The sequence below is a fragment of the Watersipora subatra genome, chromosome 2 (genome assembly GCF_963576615.1).
Source record: "Watersipora subatra chromosome 2, tzWatSuba1.1, whole genome shotgun sequence".
NCBI lineage: Eukaryota > Metazoa > Bryozoa > Gymnolaemata > Cheilostomatida > Watersiporidae > Watersipora > Watersipora subatra.
The window spans coordinates 69,404,913-69,428,347 of NC_088709.1; the positions used below are offsets into that span (position 1 = coordinate 69,404,913).

At 35.0% G+C, this 23,435-nt stretch overlaps 1 protein-coding gene across 1 annotated transcript; it reads right to left on the reverse strand.

The window, feature by feature from the left end:
• Positions 1-1,119: 1,119 nt before the first annotated feature.
• Positions 1,120-19,882, reverse strand: LOC137387448 (sugar transporter SWEET1-like). Its single transcript, XM_068073874.1, has 7 exons — positions 19,832-19,882; positions 16,454-16,578; positions 14,700-14,777; positions 11,827-11,950; positions 10,547-10,705; positions 7,535-7,654; positions 1,120-1,974 (listed from the first exon to the last, which is right to left on the reverse strand). Exons 2-7 carry the CDS (start codon positions 16,537-16,539, stop codon positions 1,882-1,884), a joined length of 660 nt encoding a protein of 219 aa, XP_067929975.1. The 5' UTR covers positions 16,540-16,578; positions 19,832-19,882; the 3' UTR covers positions 1,120-1,881.
• Positions 19,883-23,435: the final 3,553 nt, after the last annotated feature.

Below are 23,435 nucleotides of genomic sequence, written 5' to 3' on the forward strand. Positions count from 1 at the left end.
GGATTTGGAAAGATAGACAATATAGTATTATTATTATTACTATTATTATAGTAAAGAAAATCATACTATATTACATATTATTACTAGGTGAATGCTCGGCATTGCCCGTCTAATAAAGGTCTTTGCACAAACATTTTTTTTTAACATCAAACAACCTTTACCATTATAACTTTCCAACTTCATATCATGACAAAAGTGTCTTGTGGAGTTTAAATAAATTAAGAGAAAAAATAAAACAACCGTATAGGTTTTCAAACTTTGTCAAACAACTGTAACTTTTAAACTTCATATCAAGAAGAAAATGTTTTCATTTCCCTGACGAGTATTCGATTGTAGAAAATGAAATTTGACAGTTGCTTGTAATATTTTGTGTGGAGACTGCGGTGAGGGGTAGAAGAGAGCTTGAAGATACAATAAATGTAATTGTATACTGAGCTCTTTTTCCCTAATAACATTACGATATTACAGCTTAGAGCAAATATCACGATTGTTAATAGTAGTAGAGACAGATATATAAAGAACATAGTTTCAAGAATGAATATTGCTATAAACAAATGCGTCTTTCAATGTGTCTCAGGATAGCGAAGTGTTAGTTATGCTAAAAACTAGCCAGTAGCTGTATACTGAGAACTGTAGATATTTTATTTCTGTTTCGTCACATTGTTATTAATAAAAACTGTTTCTATTTACTATGTTAATCTCAACTTCTCGGAGCCTCAAAACGAATAGTCCCACTTACTGACCCGTCGCTGTTCGCACTTATTATTCATACAAAATATTCAGAAACAATACACGGTATGTTTAAAGAATTTAAACTTAAAAATGGTTATTAGGGCAATACTGAAGTTAAAATTTTTTACTGATCATTGGAACTATGCTGATGATTGATGTGAAAATTTTTAAAATACTTACTGTTTTTGCGATATATGTCGCAATATTGGAGCAAATACGCGATAGCTTTGCATACTACGCAGGGTGATTGCCAAACGTCACCAAGAGGGTAGATCCTATTAGTACTCTTACTCAAATTATGCATTGGCAATGTGCCAGGCTAATAGCAAGTTTCAGTTTCTTTGTTTCTTCCTTCAGTTTGGGAAATGCATGAAACTACGCCGCATAAAAGATTATCTTGCCTGTTTGTTATTACATTGACCCCAATTTAACAATGGCACGCATAACAAAAAGACCTTTGGTAAAAGTAACACCGTCACATAACAACATACAACGGTATGCCATACATTTTATTGATATTAATTACATCATCTGTAAGAAGTAAAAGCTGCAGAGGAAGAAAATAAAGGTACATAAAAATGCCCCAGCCTGTATACTTAAACTCAGACAACTTCTATAAGAGTAAAATAAATATTGAAATGTCAAATTGTACATGTCATAAATATTCACTTGGATATGGAAAGTAGCACCAATGCATCCTTTGCTAGCATAACAAAGGTGAATGTTACATAATTATATTAAAGAGAAAGAGTAGGACGACTCCATACAAGTCTGTATATTAAACCATTTAAACCCTAATCCCTAATATTCACTCTCCCTGTATTATGGAGGAGTACCAACTGACAGATTGTCAGATACTGAGTAATGAGTCACTTGAGACTTAAAGACATCCACAAGCAGGTGTGTGTGTACAAATAGTAGTTATAATGACACTTACGATAAGCCAGGAATGAGTCACATAGTAACATAAACTAGAATACATGTATCAATCAAAGATTGGAAGCTTAAATTGATGTCTGTCACATTATGCTTTCCATTTAATTATTAATAAACTGAGATCTAATTAGTTAAATACTTACAAAATTTACAGTTGGAATCACTAGAAAAACAAGAAGTTAGGAAAATAACTACTGACTCAGACATCACAGGCTATGCTGGTAGAACAGTTGCTGGCTTGTTAGGATAGATGTAGAAAAGAGACACTTGCAGAAAAGAGACGATAACTCCGAGAATATTAGGTCCCTGCAATAGATGGCAGAGGAAATTAACAACTTCCATGAATCAGTTACACGACACGAGTAGTTTTAGCCTCAGTTACAAATATATGGCCTAGCCTGTGTACAACATATATCAGTATGAAACTGAAAATTGCTAGAAATAAAATGCTTTCATTCAATTTTATTTCATTTAAATTGCCTACCTCTGATTGAGGTAAACATTTTCAGAGACATATAATTATAGCAATAGTGGCCATGGGGCTATTGTTGGAGCACAATTGTAGCCATAGATCTATTTATGTATATCACAATAGCAATCATAGAGCCATTTTAATATCATAAAAATAATCATAGCTGTTGATAAGGTAATAAACTTTGAGACATTTCTATTTGTAATATGAGTAATATGAGTAATCTCGGCAACGCCGAGAAGCACAGCTAGTCTATATGCAGTCAAACTCAGATAACTCAAACTTCATGGGACCGAGCGAAAGTGTTCGAGTTATCAGAGCGTTCAAATTATCAGAGCACCGTCACAAGTGCATGTATTTATCAGTAGATACATGTAAATATACAAACTATATATAAATTAAAAGCATAGATCGCTTGTTGCAAGTTAAAGGGCTTCTCAAGTTTAAAAAAAAGATTATCAGAAACTATAGATATTTTTCTATCACTTGAGATTTATTTGTTGTTTTAGGTGATGTGACTGCCAGGACGTTCTCAGGTTAAATTGACAAAACTTGATCGCAGTTACAACGCTCAGAATAAAGACATCTTTTTTTCCTGAGCATTTTAACCAAGATCAATTTTGACAATTTTACTTTAAATTTATCCGAGGATACCTCGCTTATCCTTGCTTTCAGAGGGCCATCGCAAAGCGGTTCGATAAAATTTGATTTTTGCAAACCTTTAGAAAAGTCGTTAAAACGAAGATATTTTGTCGATGATGATAATAACGACGCCTGAGAACTACTAAAAGTTGATGTTCATTGCTATGGTTTGGAAAGAAGCGATATTCTAAAGTGATAACAACCGTCGCAGTAGCCGTTGAGCAAAAATCTGTTCGAGTTAACCAAGTTGAGGTCGAGTTATCTAAAGCAATTTATCATTGCGTGGGAACAGGCCAAGCAAATCCGTTCGAGTTAACTATGTGTTCGAGCTATCCAAGGGCGAGTTTGGCTGTATATATGTTTCCCAAAGTTTGTGTGTGTTTCTGTCGCTGTGTATGCCCGGCTATAGCTATTAAAATCTAGGAATTAAAATTTCGCATTCCGATGGATTTGAACTGTACCATTGAGCTATACAAGGCGTATCAATCAAAGATATTATTATATACCGTGTGCACACACACCAAATGATGTATTATTTGAAACTCTATGAATTCTACTACCTCCATGAAACACAATGTTTTTTCGTGTTTTGTTGAACTTCTATTTTCGGTTTTTCGTAATGTTCAATTGCTATATCCACGGTCAAGGCCAATTATTTTCACGCGGGCAACTATATTATCTCCGTTGGAAGAGTCAACAATTTCTCTCTGTTCAGTCAGACAAAGACAGTATGATATCTCATTTTTACATTTGTACCAGTATCGAGAGGTACCAGTATCGTCGTATTCAAAGTTTTGATGAATAGCTTCTGGTGGAACAGTAACCTTTTTTTATACACATACACTTCTATGCACGAGTTGTTATTATTAATTCAACATATTCAGGATTTTTATTTTGTTTTCTCAGTTCGTATTAATTGTATGATTACCAAATCATCTTTTATTGTAATCGTAGCAAAACAGACTTAATTTAGCTATTACCTGCTAATTATTTCACATTTGCATTTGAACCCTTTTATAGTTGTTTTATTTTTTATATTTGATCTGCACAAAACATTGTCCTCGTGATATGTAGTTTGAAAGTTACAGTTGTTTGACAAAGTTTGAAAACCTTAACAGTTGTTTTCATTTTACCTCCTAGCTTATTTCAACTACACAAAACACTTTTCTCATGATGTGTAGTTTGAAAGTTAGAATGGCAAATGTTATTATATGGGCTTGTCTATAATTAGCCGTGTGACTTTTGTACTGGTTTTCTAGCAATAAAATCATTTAAAATATTCTGAATTTATAATTTTTGAACAATTTTACTTAGTGGTTGAGGCCAACTTGAGCCTTGATAAGTTGGATTTAGGCCAATTGTTAAATCAAAGAGATACCATGTGTAATTAGAGGTTAGTCGCGTGATCGCTGGTATTTAAAACGTTTTAATCTTATTTCACCAACAAAAGTTAAATACCAATTTAGTACCAAGAATTCTGCTTAAAAGGAGCCATTGTGTTTGGTGTATTATTTCTGTGAATTGAAATACCCTATGGTAAAATCACTGCTATTCTATCATCAATTAGGTGTTCAAAAAGATAAGTCCACTTTTAGTTTTGATCAAACAATTTTAATTCTCAAATTAATTCAATTAAAAACAGTTAGCCGTGTGACCTTTAAAAATTAGTCGTGTGACTTCTGTGACACTCCATGTAAAATATAGAGATAAAAGGCAGAATACTTTAGTTATATTTATGATACTTATAAGATAGCTGATAACACTAGTGTTTTACACAATCAAAGGTCATCAACAATGTCATCATCAATCATGTGGCCTCTTTGTCTGCTGGCAGCTTTGAACAGATGGCGCTTTGTGTCCATTCCAGCGACGGTGGAGTATCTCACAGATTCATTACCGCTAGTCATAACATGATGTATTTTCTGCAAAGCTGGTAGCCCTTTGACGTTCTCCCAGCGCTTGTCAAGGAAGTCTTTGTTGCTATTGATCTCAGCAGTATTTATTTCCAATATCTCTATGTTGGAGTGGACTTTGGCAACTCTACAGAATGATGCCGCATCATCTACTGTCTCTCTTCTAGCTTTCACCAGTCTCCACACCTACCTCTTCAGACTACCACCTACACCATCGACTGCTCCTTTGCCATGAGAGGTAGCAAAAAAGTTCCACTCAAGATGGTTGAGGTCATTGGACTGCTTGATGTGATTGAGGTTAGAGAGTATGAATCTTTGCTTGAACTGTGATGCAGCACCATCAGAGAACAAATAGAGTGAAGAAACTCGTAGACTTTGCTGCTTTACTTTAGAGATCAATGCCTGGAGAAAGGTGAACACAGCGTATTTGTCATGTTGAAGGTAGTCAGAAACCACAGCATAAGATTTCACACTTCCTTTGAACCAAACACAGCAAGTGAAGATGGTGACTTGTTTGTAGGTGAAGTGAGCTGACTGTATTTCATCTTGATAGCTAGTTTGGTAGTTCTCAGAGAAATCCACTTGAATGATGCAGTCATCATCAGCCAAGCTGAATCTTTTCTGGTCAAAGTACTTGAACTGGTGATCTTTATAGAAGCAGTGGTTGAGATAAGCCTTCCATTGCTCTTGGAAAGCATTCATTGCTTCTTCTGCTGTGCCATTCTGTTTGGTCTTCAAGCTTCTCCCTTCAACTGTTGACCATCTGTACCATTGAAGTTGTGCCATCTCTGAAAAGCTCGGCGTGTTGTAGACTTTTTCAGGTCTCTTGCAACCAACACACGAAGTGCCTTCAATCATCATACAGATAGGGTTTTCTCTGCTGCATATACATGAGTCAATTAGTTCTCTTCCAGTGCTTGGCAAGTCATTCCCTGTTCTTTTAAGAGCCTCAACCAGAAATCGGAAGTTTTCATGGATGGAACAGACACAGACAGTGTGGGGAACCTCATTGAATGGCAGCACATGAGTGGGTCTAAGAGCTGCAAACTTACTCCGACTGATTACATCATCGGAGTTGTCAGCTCTGTAAAGTTCATACGTCTCACTGATGTTGTTGTACAGATGGCGTTTCTGGACCAGCTCACCATTGACCTTGATAGAATCTTTTTTTCCTGGCGCCATCCTACTGATGTCATCATTTTCATAGAAGTCAGTGACCTTTTTGATGATATCATCTTCAAGTGCTTTCCTTCCTCGTGAGCAAGAGTCACTTGTGCTTGGCACATCTGGAACGTACTGATCAATGAGACGTCTGAGTACATGAGCTGATTTCCTCGGACTTCTTGGTAGAGCTGCTTCTGCTTTCTTCAATGCTTTTTCCAGCAGACTGTGCAGAGCCAAAGGGAGAAGGACCTGAAATAAAAACAAATCAATGATCAAACATATTTTCCAAGTAATACACCAACCACCATAAAACAGTCAGCTCCAATCCGCAAATCTCCAAACATTATTCCTATGAGATTTAGTACTAACTTGTTACCACACTCTCTTAGGTTTCTACTTTTGCTGTCACCATCAATACATACCTTGTGTAAGTTTAACTGTCATAGCTTTACGTTTCAGGTCCCTCAGCTTTTGCTTTCATTCTCTGTTGTTAGCTCTTTGTAGCTCTAGTTCTTCCTCTGTCATATTGACTTTTCTCTTCTGTCTATAAATCATTGATTGTTCTGCTTTCTTTATTTTAAAATTTTCATACTTTTCAGGATCCTCCTTTATACGCTCTTTGTGAGCTCTCACTTTTTCAGCATTGGTCATGGGTCAACTGCGTCTCATTATGAACAAGGTTATACTGATTTTCAGCACATGTACTGTGTCTTTATGTAGTGACGCAACGTTGTACGCAACTCATAACACCTCCTTTGATTATCAGATGGTCAGGCGGACCAATTTTGAGCTGGTTAGCCAGTCTGCCAGTAGGGTATTAAATTTTAGGTTCAGATCTTGAAAATCTATTAACAAACTTCTTTTATCCTTTTATATACCATACATGAAATGGAAATCTCATAAGGAATAGCGCCGTTTGCTAACTAGACACTAACAAGGGTTAATTATGTGATTTACTTGGATTATGAAGGCAACTAACCTGTCACATAGCTAACCATCCCACAGCCACCCCTTTGAACTTTGAAGCCAAAAAATGATTCTGTGGTGCCTTCATGGTAAATGCTAAGATAACTTATAATAAAAATACTGAGACTTGAACAGTATGGATGCTGGAGTAATTTGTCAATGTTTTTGGTTAGTCGTGTGACAGTTAAAAAGCTACTAGATGTAAAAGTGTACTATAGATAGAGGATTTACATTTTTGATTGTTTCTATGTTTCCCATAATCTGGAACAGTGTAACAAGCAGAATGAAATAATTTCTACTCAATTGGCATTTTTAGTTTGCTTAATATTAGCGATTAAAATATTACCATAAAAATAAAATCTCAAGAGCGCTTAGATAACTCCTAACTTCGATTGTATGGTACAACTAAGGTATACACAACACAATGATGAGTTATACATTTTTTGAGACCTCAGAATATTCTGAACAGACCAGAAAATGAAATTTTTAAAATTGGTTCATTTTTCATTGAATTTATGGACAAGCCCTTATGTTGAGCTTGAGCATCGTAGTGTAGTGGATTAGATTGCTGGTCTGCAATCTAATCCGCTAAAGGTTCAGAGTTGAAATATTCGGCGATGCAGATTTTTCATTCCTACGAAGAATGTGCTTGAGCCTATCATACATATGACATAGACATGGAGAGTGAGATAAAGGTATATAAGCATACCATAACATAATAGTCTCCCAACAAGAAGCCATAAGCAGACCACTCGACTCCAACTATAAGGTTAGCAACACTGAGTGGAAAGTTCATAGACGATGTAGATTTAGTTGAAATGACTTCTCCCTTCAAAAGAAAATAAGTGCTTGCAAGAAAATGGACATTCACGCCAAGCAGGTGCATCGTGAAATGCAAAGATTCTGGAGAATGGCTTTTATTGCTGATGAGCGTAAACACACGTAACTTACAATAACCATAAGAAAGTTAACCAATATTTGTAATGAAAACAAATTAAAAACTGAACGAGAAAAATTTAAAACCAGAAAAAATAACACAGACCGGCAACCAGATCCCAGCCACCTGAAACAGACCAAATCTCTGAGATCATAGGATAAAATGATTAGTGAATTTTAGCGAATACCCACAATATCTAGAACAACGGTCACAATCTTCACTGTGGTAAAAGCTGTGTCTATCCACATTTGAGGTCATGGATGCCAATCGGGAAAAATATTACATCATATATGGTTTGTACTCCTGACTTTCAGCTTGATAGCCTGACATTTTAACACCTGGGCCAATCGAGCACTATCTCACTTTTTAGAATAATTGTGGAGATTGATATCCACTGTGTCTTCATAGCACACCTGACTATCCCTCACAGCTCACTGAACTGCCAGGGTGCTAGTCATAATATGAAAGAGAGAGATATTTGTGTTTCTTTGTAAGGATGTAGGTTATAAGAAAAAATACCCTTACACCAGACTAATTATAGAGGCTTCAACAGCAGTACTTCTAAAGCAGTCAATTTTGACTAAAACTAGGCCACAATGACCTACAATCTCACTAAAAAAACTGATTGTCTATGATAGACAGTAAATAATTAACATAATACTGACAGGACAGAACCCACCCTGATTGATAACAAATCGTCCCTGCGTAAGGTATACATGACTACATCGCTCTCAGTGGGAATTGACTACATTAATCCTACAGCATCTTAGAATTCATTCAGGCAAGTACCCTGGCAGCCAAGTGTGCCATGAGGGATAGTCTGCTGTGCTGATAAAGCACAGAAACTAAGTATGTCTTCATCTATTCTGAAACGCTGGAAGGTGGACAATTATCCCAGGGGTTAGAATGTCAAGCTGCAAAGCCCAACGTCACGAGTTTGACTACTGTATGAAATAATCTTATATCCCAAACTTCAACCATGCCTTCTGACAGACAGACAGACAGACAGACAGACATGGCTCTTCTTATGGTAAAGATTGAAAGCTATCGGCGCATCACGTACTTTCCAAAGATAATCTATTTATAGAGTAATATCCTGACCGTATCATGTTTGCTATAGTTCAACAAAAAATAGCTACATTTCATTATGAATCAGTACAGAGAGAGTAGACTTAGATGAATGAATTCAACATTTGGTGATGGCCTCATTTAGCGAGTCCTTCAATAATAATTCAAATCGCTTAGATACAAACTAACACCCTGACTGAAAGTGCTAGTCTTTTTACATCGCTGCCCATTTACCAAATATTATGAGAGAGAGAAAAATAAAACCGGCCATTGCCTATTGAAGATGTCTATTGAATATGCCTATTGAAAATGTCTATTGAATATGTCTATTGAATGTGTCTATTTAATATGTCTATTGAAGATGTCTATTGAATATGCCTATTGAAGATGCTTATTGAAGATGTCTATTGTATATGTCTATTGAATATGTCTATTGAAGATGACTATCGAATATGCCTATTGAAGATGTCTATTTAATATGTCTATTGAAGATGTCTATTGAATATGTCTATTGAAGATGTCTATCGAATATGTCTATTGAATATGTCTATTGAATATGTCTATTGAAGATGTCTATTGAATATGTCTACTGAATATGCCTATTGAAAATGTCTATTGAATATGTCTATTGAAGATGTCTATTGAAGATGTCTATTGAATATGTCTATTGAATATGCCTATGGAAGATGTCTATTGAATATGCCTATTGAATATGTCTATTTAATACGTCTATTGAAGATGTCTATTGAATATGTCTATTGAATATGTCTATTGAATATGCCTATTGAATATGTCTATTGAATATGTTTATTGAATATGTCTATCGAAGATGCCTATCGAAAATGTCTATTGAATATGCCTATTGAAGATGTCTATTGAATATGCCTATTGAAGATGTCTATTGAAGATGTCTATTGAATATGTCTATTTAATATGTCTATTGAAGATGTCTATTGAATATGCCTATTGAATATGTCAATTGAATATGTCTATTGAAGATGTCTATTGAAGATGTCTATTGAATATGCCTATTGAATATGCCTATTGAAGATGTCTATTGAATATGTATATTGAATATGTCTATTGAATATGTCTATTGAATATGTCCTGTGTGAAAGCTACTACCAAGTGCTAGCAGCACCGATCTAAATAAATTTATTAAAAGAGTTGTTCTCTCATGAAGTATAAACTAATGTAACTGCCAATTGGAATTCCTGCATCAAAACACAAATAAACACCATATAGCTGTCAAGAGCCAAAGAAAAGATTTTTTCTTCTGAATGGGAGCCACCAGGGTCTACACTGGTCTGGCACATAACAGAATATTTTATTCAGGGCGGCGCACAGCTCTTTGTATGTAAAATATGATATAGGAAAAAGTAAGTGATCAAATGATTTTAATGTTGGTGCTTTAAAAAAATAGTCTAAACCAGCAATAATAATAAAACTAAAAATGATTGTATTAAGCTACTTTAAAAATATCCTAAATTGCCAAATCCCTGAATGATTTTAAATAAATTAAACAAACTCACTCTCAAGCTGGTATTTAAAACGTTTTAATCTTATTTCACCAACAAAAGTTAAATACCAATTTAGTACCAAAATTATTACGGAATCCCAAAAGATACACGTTATTATGGCAGCAAAAGAAGATGTGGAAACAATGCAAGTACAGCTTAAAGAATGAGGCCTAAAAATATTGTTAGCTAGACTCACCATAGCGGATAGCGGCGCTGCATAAGCGAGCACGGCTAGACAAGAGCATATAGGCCCTAGAGTTTTTATTGTACCTGACGTGTCTTCTGATTGGTAGATGTAGTAATAAATAGCCAATAAGAAGAGAAATGCGAAGAGTATCTGTTGGTTGATCAGCCTCTACAATAGGAAATCTTTACAAACAAAAATGCACAGAGAAACTTTACAGAGAGAATATACGATATTATCTTAACATCAAGGCATGTACAAGGTCAGATCATCTCCGCAGCTTAGCCTGTTTGTCACTAACAGAAATATATATATATATTATGTAAATACATACATATTTACATAAATACAACATATTTACATAAACACAACATATTTACATATGGGGATTGAAAAGTGCTGGCATATAAGACTACTGCTATTCCGGTAGTCATTGGAGCATTGGGTACTACTATAATAATAGATATAGTAGTACTCAATGACTGCAACATAGCTGACAAGGAAAAGGAAAAAGTGTAGAAATAACCTAATTGGAGAGAAGGTCGAAAAGTACTGGCATATAAGAAAAATTATGCTTTCAGTAGACATTGAAGCATGCATTGGGTACAATAACACTTGCACCTCAAATGTAGCTTGCCCAAATACTGGCAGCAATCAACACAGGTCAGCTGCGGAAAAATACATAATTGAGACCGGCTAAGATTTTGAGGCGAGTGCGCAAACTCACAAGTCTCTGGTAGGATACCTGGGAGTTTGTGTATACACTACTTCCTATTTGGGTTAATAAGAGTGAGGAAACAATGTTTTTATGTCGGAACTGGAACCACCAACGCAACGCTTGATTACTTTGGATGTGAAACAAAAATTAGGAATTCAAACATCCCTCCAAAATAACTCGTTTTCATATCTTTGTCACAGATAAAAAAGGACAGATTTTTCATGTGCCATTTTTATAGTATTTGAATAAATTTAATGAAAACAAAATTAATAAACCTAATAAATAAATAATAATAAATTTGTTAACAAACCTCTTAACAAACCTGTTAACAAACCTTGCTGACTTTCGGTGGTAATGAGTATCCAAGTTAATCAAGTTTATAGTTAGCCAGACAGCAATAGCTACATTGATCCTTGACTTCTGTTACTCCTCATGACACAAGAATGATTATAAATTGTTTGAGAAACAATTAAAATAAACTTTTTTCCGGTATTAATTTTCAAAAACCATGTCACCTTTGCTAGCCTCTTTGCTAATAGACAAAATGCTCACTGAATGAAGGTAAAACGCTTACCTTGCTTTTAGAGTAGCAATAAAAGAATGTAATAAATATGGATTGAAGGACTGATCCAGTTGTGTTGACTACAAGCAACACATTATTTCTCACGAGGCTTCCATAACCAACCCAAGAAGAACAGCTACAACATATGTAGGTCAAGGTCAATACCATGATCAGCTGACATAAAAGTTAACACAATTGATCAAGGCTAACAGAATTGTAGAATAAAACTTTCAAGGGCTAGGAAGGAGACTCTCACACTAAATATTACATGTAATATAATATTATATATATATATAATACTTTATTACCATATTAATATCTCTATTAATAAATACAACTTAGTCATTGTGTTTGTCTGTGTGTCTGCATAAATGCTATGTGCTGCCACCTGTTTTGGTTGATTTCATCCAATCTTCAATCCCATATGCTCCGTGCTTTTCACCAGGTCGTAAAAATATTCGGTTTCCAAATTGTGATTTCTGAGAACCAGCTTCATAAGAAACTCAAGAAAACTCAAGAAATATGCCTAAACATTAGATCACGATTCAAGTCAAACACTACGTGCCTCATGATTGGATGATTGATTGAGAATCAGAGTTCCCAGTGGCAAGTCCGTTTCACACTCATTTTCGCAATGGCGTTATCTATCCGATTTTTGCAAAATATGCAATTGAAAAAAGACTCTGTACTCAGTTATATGTGAATACACGAGCATTTTTTTGTTTTTAAGATATTATTCTGAGTATTCATCTGTTGTAAAAAATAATTTATATTTTCCTAAACGTAGTAAGTTACACAAAACAAATAGGGTAAAAGTTGGCCTTCATCGGTAAATTGTGTTTACTTTGCCTTTAAGGGTGATTGCCCTCAATGAATGAGTTCATATGCTGTTATTGTGAAAACAGTGTAGCGATTTACATTGAATATTTACTTACACGCTACGGGTTATCTGATTGGAAATGAAAGTGATTCTATGCAATGCCGGATTAAATGCTCATATATAGCATAGCTGCTGAAGCCATATACTCTCTCTCTCTCCCCCCCCCTCTCCCCCCATCTCCCCCCTCTCCCCCCTCTCCCCCCCTCTCCCCCCCTCTCCCCCCTCTCCCCCCCTCTCCCCCCCTCTCCCCCCCTCTCCCCCAAGTTTGTCTGGTCATTTTGTAAAACCCATTATATCAGCCTACGGTAATGAAAGCATTATTTTGAACAGGCCTCAACTCTATAGATCATGCAGATATGATCTTGCTGTATTTCTATATTGAATTTATGTAAACTTTTAAACTGAAAAAAATTTATTATTAATATCAAATTATTACTAGTTGTAATTTCCGAAAGCAGTTTCTGTGAACAGCAATGTTTCTGAGTAGACTAGAGTATGCAAAGAGAAAAATTGCCTACTTTTTAGTGAATAATTGACCAATAGCAGAGATCTAGCTTTATTCAATAGAGAAGCAACGAAATCACGTAAAACCTCTTTCCTACCAGCTTTATGACACCTAAAATATCTCAATTGCCATGAACCCTAACAGATCGCTTGTCAAATTGCTCAACAAAAATTTGTACAAAGTTTCATTGAAGACTCGTCCTGCTATGAATTAGTAATAATTTTTCATTCTTCCAAATTATCTCTGCTTGACTTTTAGCAATCACAGATATCTCCTTGATCCGTTACATACAAACATTTGGTTTACGAATAACCGGTGAATATGCGGGGCGGCGAAGGGATGAGGTTACACTGTAAATTCATATTCCACATGACTATAATTATTATAGCTTATGTATTTCCTTTGAATACTTAGTTTGGTCAGCAATATTTGCCAACCATTTAGGCATGTCTGAGACAAGTTTATAAATTGAAGCTTTCTATACGCCTCAACTTGTATATATGACTCTCACAGTTTGTGTGTCTGTGTGTAATTCAGTATGTCCAGCTATAGCTATTAAAATATTGGAATGAAGAGTCCGTATCGCAAAAAATTGGATCTCGGAACCCCCATTCACCAGACAAATTCCTTACCAAATAAGCTGCGCGAGGTTGATGGATTCATTGGATGATATACGTCACTATGTGGGTGAAAATACCGCATTCCGTTACGGCCAACGTAATTTTATGCTTGCTCTCATGGCTTTTATTGGTGAGCTTACTCAAATTAGTCATCGGCAAATGCATTTATGCATTTAGCACAAATGAAATGCAACACAAAAGTTTTGCTCTGACAAAAAATTGTTTGGACGCTAATATCGATTAGCTCAGCAGTGCAGAAGAACTTTTATGCATTTAGCACAAATGCATAAAAGTTTATTAAACAAACTCGCTAAACATAACCTTTGTACCATCGTAAATGTGAACCATTTTTTATATACATGTACTTCAAATTATCAAGACTGCGGTGAACAAGAAACTACTATTATCCTGAGGCAGTTATTTAATATTTTTTATGGTGTTGCTTTCAAAGTTGTAACGAAGATAAAACGAAAAGCTTTAGAATAGGACACCGAGATGATTTATCATTATTGATGCAATCCATTCATTATTAATACAATTTTGTGGACATTTTTCTACTGATCCATTCATACTATGGGCTTGTAAAGATAAAATAATATCAAAGTGGTGGTTAAAAGGAGGTGGCGTCCAACTGAGAGTGGCGCTCTATTTTTCAACCCTTCTTTCAGGGTGGCGGTCAATTAGAGGCGGCGTTTAAATAGAGGTGGCGTTCAATTAGAGGTTCAAGGTGTATTGAAGTTTTTATATTGCAAGCAGCACTGTATGAAACTTCCTGCAGAAAGGGAATTTTAAAAAGAGTCAAGGAACCTGAAAAAAAGCTTTCAGCATCAAAACAAAAGTTTGTGAATTAAATAGTGTAAATTGAGAGGATGTCACTCACTTAACAAGCATGGCTATATATGGGAACGTAGACATGTCTCCAGTACTCTTCCTTTTCATCACTGTCCACACAGCAGGCCTGCAGCACGTGTCAGCAGATCATCAACTACTTATTGAGGATGCATATAGCATACACACTACTTATTGAGGATGGCATATAGCATACACACTTCTTATTGAGGATGGCATATATCATACACACTACTTATTGAGGATGGTATATAGCCTACACACTACTTATTGAGGATGGCATATAGCGTACACACTACTTATTGAGGATGACATATAGCATACACACTACTTATTGAGGATGATATATAGCATACACAATACTTATTAAGGATGACATATAGCATACACACTACTTATTGAGGATGGCATATAGCATACACACTACTTATTGAGGATGGCATATAGCATACACACTACTTATTGAGGATGGCGTATAGCATACACATTTATTGATGAAACTAGATATCAAGTATGTGTGTATGCTGAGTGTGAGAAATAATGGCCTCCTTGCTAATACGTTCAGCAAGCCACAATAAAGCATTGCGATTTCATAAATTACACAAATATGGTTTTAAATATCTTCAAAGAAACCTATTTGAAAATAAATTGACTGAAAAATCTAATATTACAATAAATATAATATTATCTTATACAATAAGCTTAGTTATTTGTAAAGTACAGTAATGATCGCAGTTATAGCAACGCTTAAAATCAACAAATTATTTGTTATTAATTCACGGCTTGTTAAGAGTTTATTAGATGAATTATGGTAATACACACATTATATATACATTATATACATTATATTTGAGTATTTATTAGATGAATTATGGTAATACACACAATATATACATTATATTTGAGTATTTATTAGATGAACTATGGTAATACACACATTATATATACATTATATACATTATATTTGAGTATTTATTAGATGAATTATGGTAATACACACAATATATACATTATATTTGAGTATTTATTAGATGAACTATGGTAATACACACATTATATATACATTATATACATTATATTTGAGTATTTATTAGATGAATTATGGTAATACACACAATATATACATTATATTTGAGTATTTATTAGATGAACTATGGTAATACACACATTATATATACATTATATACATTATATTTGAGTATTTATTAGATGAATTATGGTAATACACACATTATATACATTATATTTGAGTATTTATTAGATGAATTATGGTAATACACACATTAATTGAAAGCTAAGAATGTTCTACACATGAATATTATTAAATATCAACTAAAATTTGCAGCCTATGATGTGCAGACCTGTAACATCACAGCTCCGCACATATGACAAAAATAGATGCCCAATAAATAAGTTATATTTTTTTAGAATACTTTTGGTGGCAGACAGAGTGTCTACTTAACTTGCTTCTCAAATATTTATAGCGCGTATGATCTATTTATAGCATGTATGATCTGAAATAAAAAACATGGACATTAAAATTACTAGATGGTCAGAAAATTACCTCTTCCACTGTATTTCATGAAGTAAAAATATTTAACATGAAAAAAAAAATATATGTCCTCACGGTTTACTTGATTCCTATTTTGTGAATGACTGATTCTTGAAGATTATGAATGAAAGTTGCCAAAAGAAACCTTGTCAACATTTATAACTGTCCATCAGTGTACAATATCACACCAATCATGTTTATGCAAGCCTATATTTTTAATTAAGACAGCATACCATCCTGTCATATACAGCAAAATACTTGAGGCAGCACACACGGGGGCTACATAGTCAGTAAGTGTAAACTCCACAGCCGTCTCCATTCTCAACCACTATATTGTTTCTAAAAAGATGGAGTCGCACTACAAATAAAATCACAACATGTTCAGTAGTTTGTCTTCAGCAAACCAATCACTAAAGCCTAAAGGAATGACATCACTATGGTCAACATATATATTCAAAAACTCACCAATATCAGATTTCTTTTGCAATTGCTAGCGCACATATTAGAGTTATGACGAATCTGGGTATATGTATATCCAGATTCGTGTATACGTGCATACTGTAGTATGCACGTATACACTTCCTTTATATATATATATAATTGAACAAACAAACATGTTGAACAATAATAACAATTCGTGCATAGAAGTGTGTATAAAAAAGTTACTGTTCTAGCAGAAGCTATATATCAAAACTTCGAATACGACGATATTGGTACCGCTCGATACTGGTAAATGTAAAAATGAGATATCGCACTGTCTTTGTCTGGTACTTCCTCTGACCGAATGGAGAGAGAATGTAGAGGCTATTCCTACTCGAGATAACACAATTGTCCGCGCAAAAAATATTACACTTTACCGATTTAGCAATTGAACCTTACGAAAAACTGCAAATAGAAGTTCACGAAAAGACAAAAAAGCATCGTGTTCCACAGAGTTAACAAAGTTTCAATTAACACACCATTCAGCGTGTGCATACGGTAGGCTATATGATAAGAGCGATGAAATGCTGAAGACTGTATAGCTCAGTGGATAGACCATGATTTGAAACTTGCGGTTGCAATCTCCATGAGCTCAAATCCAGCATGCAGTGAACTTTTTATTCTAAGATTGTAATAGCTATAACTGGACAGGCAGACTTCAGAACAGACGACGACAAACTTCCAGATTTATATATAAATAGATATGTGTGTATATACATTCATACCTTGCCATACAAAGAAATCGAAATATGAACAAAATTTCAAGCAAGTCTTTGCCTTGAGATAAGAGAAACCTTTGAGATACAAGCCAGTTTTCATTGGCCTCTGAATGGCCAAGCATGCGAGAGGCCATTTTCAAGAACAGCATGGCTCAATCATTCTCATAGAATCAGTTTGAAAGTTTTAAAAAGGTTGGCTAAAAGTTATAGTGAAAGCGAAGCGAAAAGCACGAAGCCAAAAATAGGTGATAAAAAATGAAGACAATGACTAAATTAATGTCAAGTTTAGTCAAATACTAGATGAATGCCCGGCGTTGCATGGCTAATGAAATAATTAACTAAAGAATTTAAGTAACTTACCTAGAAAGCTAGATCTTTACTAAAATCTTTACTAAAACAATACCTGTGTTTCGGACCAGCTTAAAACAATCGTTACTCGCAACAGTCAACAGTGCTAGTTATTAACTCCAAGCAAGCGGTTCAGGCGCGAGTATCTTAACCAATGTATTGACTATTTGTCTGATGAATCCATTGTATTTCGTATGGCTTAATGGTTAAGTTCACCACCTCTAGATTTGGAGGTCCAGGAAACAAATCTAGTGCTGCGTAGATTTTCCATATCTAGATTTTAATTCCCATAACTGGACACAGGGTTTACCAAAAAGACAAAGCTTGAAATTTACACATGTAGCTTCAAGTGTGTGTTTTGCAAAATAATAATAAACTTTAGTTAGATTCAAAGTTTTTGTGATGTTTAGTAGCATCACAAAAGTCTAGTGTATCGAAAATGTTGCGGCCAAGTCTCTAACACACCTCCATTAGTCATTACATCCGTCTTGAATGTAAGAATCCCATACAGTACTGCACTACATCCCTACACTACATTAGTGAATAGCGAATTACAAGGCTCCAATTACACCGGTGAGTAAATACACTAAATGGTTTCTGTCATGTGTCCCTGGTAACAATAAATTTGAGCGACATTTAATTATGTATTATCAATAACAAACACTAAAAAATGTCACAATCATGTGTTGTGAAATTGGCTGTAAACATTTTTGCTTCGCTGTATGCAACAAACACCATTGCTGTAAAGACTTGTTTCACTTGTGTACTTCACAAAATATTTAATTAAAATTCATGTAACTAAAGGTGCAGCTCTTTGAACAAAATACTTCAAATAATACTAGTATAACAATTTTTGGTAGCTTTGTGTATTGAATTCATGGTTGTTGGAGTTACTTACTGTAATCACGCTACAATGACCACAATTAACATTCCATATGAGTGTTATTTGACTTAACGCAATCTTTAGCGCCAAAAAAAGAGAGTGGCTCATTTGGTAAACTTTCAACTTGTATTCTTGAAATGGACAAAACTTCAGGCTATTCAGGCGATGGTTTATAGCGATTTCACCGAGATTCTATTGGCCATATTAAACATTCCTTGAAAAGTGGAATTTTGTCAAAAATTTAGGCTAGTAGTCAAAAATTGAGTCATTTAATTGAAAATAATAATATTAAACAAAAATATTATTAATTATAAGTTATTATTAGTACCTGTAGTAGGTTTTTACCTGATAACTAAATTTATATTCAACTTAGTGTTAGTTTAGCTTTATATTGTTATACTAGCTCTTACAGCTAAATATGCGCTAGGTTATAATTGTGTGTAAAAATACTTCACACTCAATTTTGATTTGCATACAGCTTATTGTATAAAATTTTGCGACATATGAGTGTACTAATATATACATGTAGAGCATATTGTGTGTTTTAATGCAAAGTACAAGTTGAGATTCAAAATTTAGTTTGTTGAAAACTACTACAACTTTACTGATATGCATGTTTATATGTTTTATAGGCTATATAAAGGAAAATGGCTAGATGGTACTTTTTAAAGAATTATAGAAAAATGATAGTGATATAAGACAAGTCTGTTAAAAGTTTTCATTTTTGACCACCCTAATAGTCTATGAATTCAGCTATTAGCCTGTCAGCAACAACGGTTTCGACCATTAACCTTTCGACTAAACCTCCATTTACCTACATGATATCATACAACAATTTCTTTCAATAGAGGCCATTTGAAGTCTGTATACGACCTCTGTAACACTGCCATTAAGAGCTACAAAACTGCAGTATAAACTATTAAGCACGTAAACAAAATTATGAGCAAGCTGACGACAAATCATACTAAACATACTCTCACCAGATGTTATTATCCGCTAAGTAGGCAAACAATCGACTCGTAATGCAATTTCTTTTTTTTCAATAAAAAAGGCATTGTTTTTTAATCTAAACGTCAATGAAATAGTACAAAAACTCGTATCATGTAAAAGTGTAAAGTTATGTTCAACGTACTACAGTATCGTGGTGACAATAGTTTGACCACCAATACGGCCATACTTACTTGGCTTCACACATTTGGAAAGTTTGTCACTACCGGAAACAGTTGTAGAAAATCGGCGATTCCAACAAATATTTAATGTGTAGATCATATATCCTATTTAATTTGGCAAATTAAAGTAACGCGTTTTTTCATTGGTTATTTATTATTAAACCACCAAACTTCTGTTCAAAGCAGCAGGGCCAATTAACAGCCCACAAGTCGCGTTAAAAGCAACTGTGCACCGTGTCTAACCCATCTGCCGTAGGCCAACTCGATATCGGCTATATGTAACTTTCAGACTAATGGTGCGTTTACACTGGCCGATTTTGTCACCGATTTTGTCGTGCACAGACAAATTTGATGAGTCGGTGTCGGTGTCGGTAGGTGTGAACAGAAAAATCGGTGTCGGCACCGATCTGAAAGTCGGTGTCGGAGCTACCCAGCAGTGCCCGGTTGCACCGACAAGTCGGACGCTCATCAGCCAATCAGAAGCTAGGAGCCTCTGGTTAAATGAGCCTAGGCTTTAATGACAGTGCTAAGTTTATGAAACGAAAGGGCTAGGTTTAATGAGAGGCTAGAAGACTGTCATTAAACTTTCCCTCGTTCTCTTTTTAATAGTGAACCAGCATGGCTAGCAACGATGTGAACGCGAGAGTACCAAAAAATCAAGTTTTTTTCTTTAATTTAAATTAATTAAAAGTGAATAGCCAGTTGTACGACTACTACTAGTTCTACTACTAGTACAACTGTAAAGAAATTTCCCGGTCCTTACTTGGCACGATTTAGATTATGTCATACAGAAATAAATTGCGTGTGATTTCATTCAATGTTTTATTAGCGAAGGAAATTCACTAGCTGAGGAGCGTACGGCCATTTGCTCTGTCTACTAAGTGAGCGTTGCTCCCTTATATACAATAAAATTGCCCGTTCCGGCTAACGGGACCGAGTGAGAACACCGGCTAGCAATGTTTAAATGGCCAATAATTAGGCCCGCTAGTGGGTTGATATGACAACATAAACGACGACGATATTGATAGCATAACGAGTAACAAGGCCAACAATAAAAAGGCAATAAAGAGAGAATAAGAAGGACAACTCATATAATAAAATATTTACAGACATATAAAATATATACAAACAAATAATTACAAGAAGTGTAAAGTGTTGGCCCGGCGTCCATCACACTACTACTACCACAAATATACATTCACCATTCAATCTTCTTCATTATTCATTTTATTTATTGTAATTACTCGGACGAAAGAACTGTACGTACAGTTCTTTGCTCGGATTTTTATTGCCTCATTATTCATTCATTGCTTGGCATTCAGTAGTTGCTTCTAGCAGTAGTAGTAGGAGCAGTAGTAGTAGTGTAGTACTAGTATATAATTTTCCACATCAGGTGCGTTGATTTTTATGTGTACTCGTCTTCGCGTGGTCGGGTGAAGGTCAGAACGGCGAAACGCTGTGATTGGCTGTTGGTACCGACAAAAATCGTTTGATCGTTGCAATGTAAAGTGGGAGTCGGTGTCGGCACCCATACGTGAAATGTCGGAGGTACCTGTCTGAGTCGGGGTATTGGCACCTAATCGGAGTCGGTGTCGGCCAGTGTAAACGCACCATAAGACAGTCTGTAATTTACATATAGCACTCTAAGACACCTAATAATAAACGATCTTTTAGGCATTTTTGCCGCACTACAAATAATACAGAATTGTTAATAATATCATAACTTGAAAACATATTTTTTTCAGGTTTAGGCTGTGAAACCATGTTGAGTATTTTAGTGTAAAACGCAAATTTTTTTTACAAATTAGCTATTGCCTGAGTTTTGTTAGACGTCTGCACTGTTGCATTTGTACGCTTAACCTCATTGAGATTCAAACGAACTCAAGCGTTTTCATATCCCTGTTAAAGTATTGTTGACATAACATATGCCTTTCTGTCAACGGTGTTAGAAGCAAACAAAACTAAATAAGTGCGGTAAGAATTGAAGAACTGTCATCTAAAGACAGTTATGTGAAAAAACATGATTTAACGACTATTACGAACTTGCCATTCACACATATGAGTGAATATATAAAAAAAACTAATCATTTTGGTAATAGAAGGTAAACCAAAATAGGTAGGGGGGAACTGACTAGGTCTTTACCAGTCCTGCTTCTTTGGCTCGAGGGTAGAAGTTGGTGAAAACCAAGTCAGTGATATTGAATCTTTTTAAGTTTGGAGATACATGTGTGGCGTCTGTACACATTTTTTTCTATGGTTTGTGAGCTTCAGTGTAGGTGCATCAGAAACATATTTTTATATACCAAAAATATTACACAGAAAATATTGCGATGCTTGAGAGTGGTAGGCTAGGTCATTGTTCAAACAATGTTCTTTGCACTGGTGACAGCAGACATGGTCATGAATTGTTTGTGCTGTTGTAAAGTATGCATGCTGGTAGAAAGTTAGAAGCACATTCCGCAAGAGAACACCATGAATAAAAGGGAGGAACACCTGTAGCGCAAATGCGTTTATTATGAAAAGATTAATGAAAAAATGCAAAAGCCACGAAACCATTTAACCATTCTTAATGAGTTCTAAATAACCAATTCTTTCCTCAGAATGGTTCACAGGCTAAAAAGGAGAAATGCTAAAAAATAAAAATACTCCAGAGCCAACCATAGCAAGGAAGAATTTTAAAATGGTTGTTGCAGCTGTGGAATAACTAGTAAACGCGAATAATGAGATCTCAAACTATATGGTTTATGCTATAATGCTGGTTCAATGAGAAAAATAACTGGGTTGAGAGCCAGGACAATTGTCAAGAATACTTGAGCTGCCTTATAATATATTGCAAATATTATTTTTACACCAAGATTGCGTCTTTTATTATGCTTTTAAATTTGAATTGCAATACAAAGCTTAGCCAACAGAATTTAGCAAGCAGGAACAATCAGCATGTTAGATACAGCAAAGCACATTTCAACTATGTTGTAGAGGGCACATCAATATAAAACGGTCTACATAGCCTGGTGACTAATTTAGTAGTCAAAACCATTGTAAAACAAATTGCATTGACAACTTTGTAACAAAATGAGTATTTCTAATCATCTAGCAATGCCTCTCACCCCAAATGAGGTAAGCGGCTTGCTACCATCAGAATGTGTTTTCAACTCGCCTCAGCTCACCCAACCAACTTACCTAAATCTCTTATCGCGCCATCATGCATATAATTTTTATATTATTTTGTGACTTTTGCCTGCACAAACTTGATGTCTATTTTTTTTATCTGAATGATGTAGTAAAAGGTGGTATTGAAAATGCATTACAAACAATTACACCACATTTTGTTACCACTCGAACTCACAAGCCAGTCTTTTTTCTTAGCACTTACCTGGGGTGGTCTAGTTTCACCTCCAAGTTTTTATTGAGATTTATAAAACTGCAAATATAGAGCAAAATAGGGGTAAGACTAGTTTTGTGAATTACTTTGAAGGTTGAGATTGTGTGAAATATTGGCTCAACTCTGGAAGTTTATTCTACTCTTCTGTTATCTTAATGAATAACGTGTATTGCTGATGCTACCTGTTTAAGTAGAGGATCATATATTGATTGTGGATGTTAGCAACTCGATGGT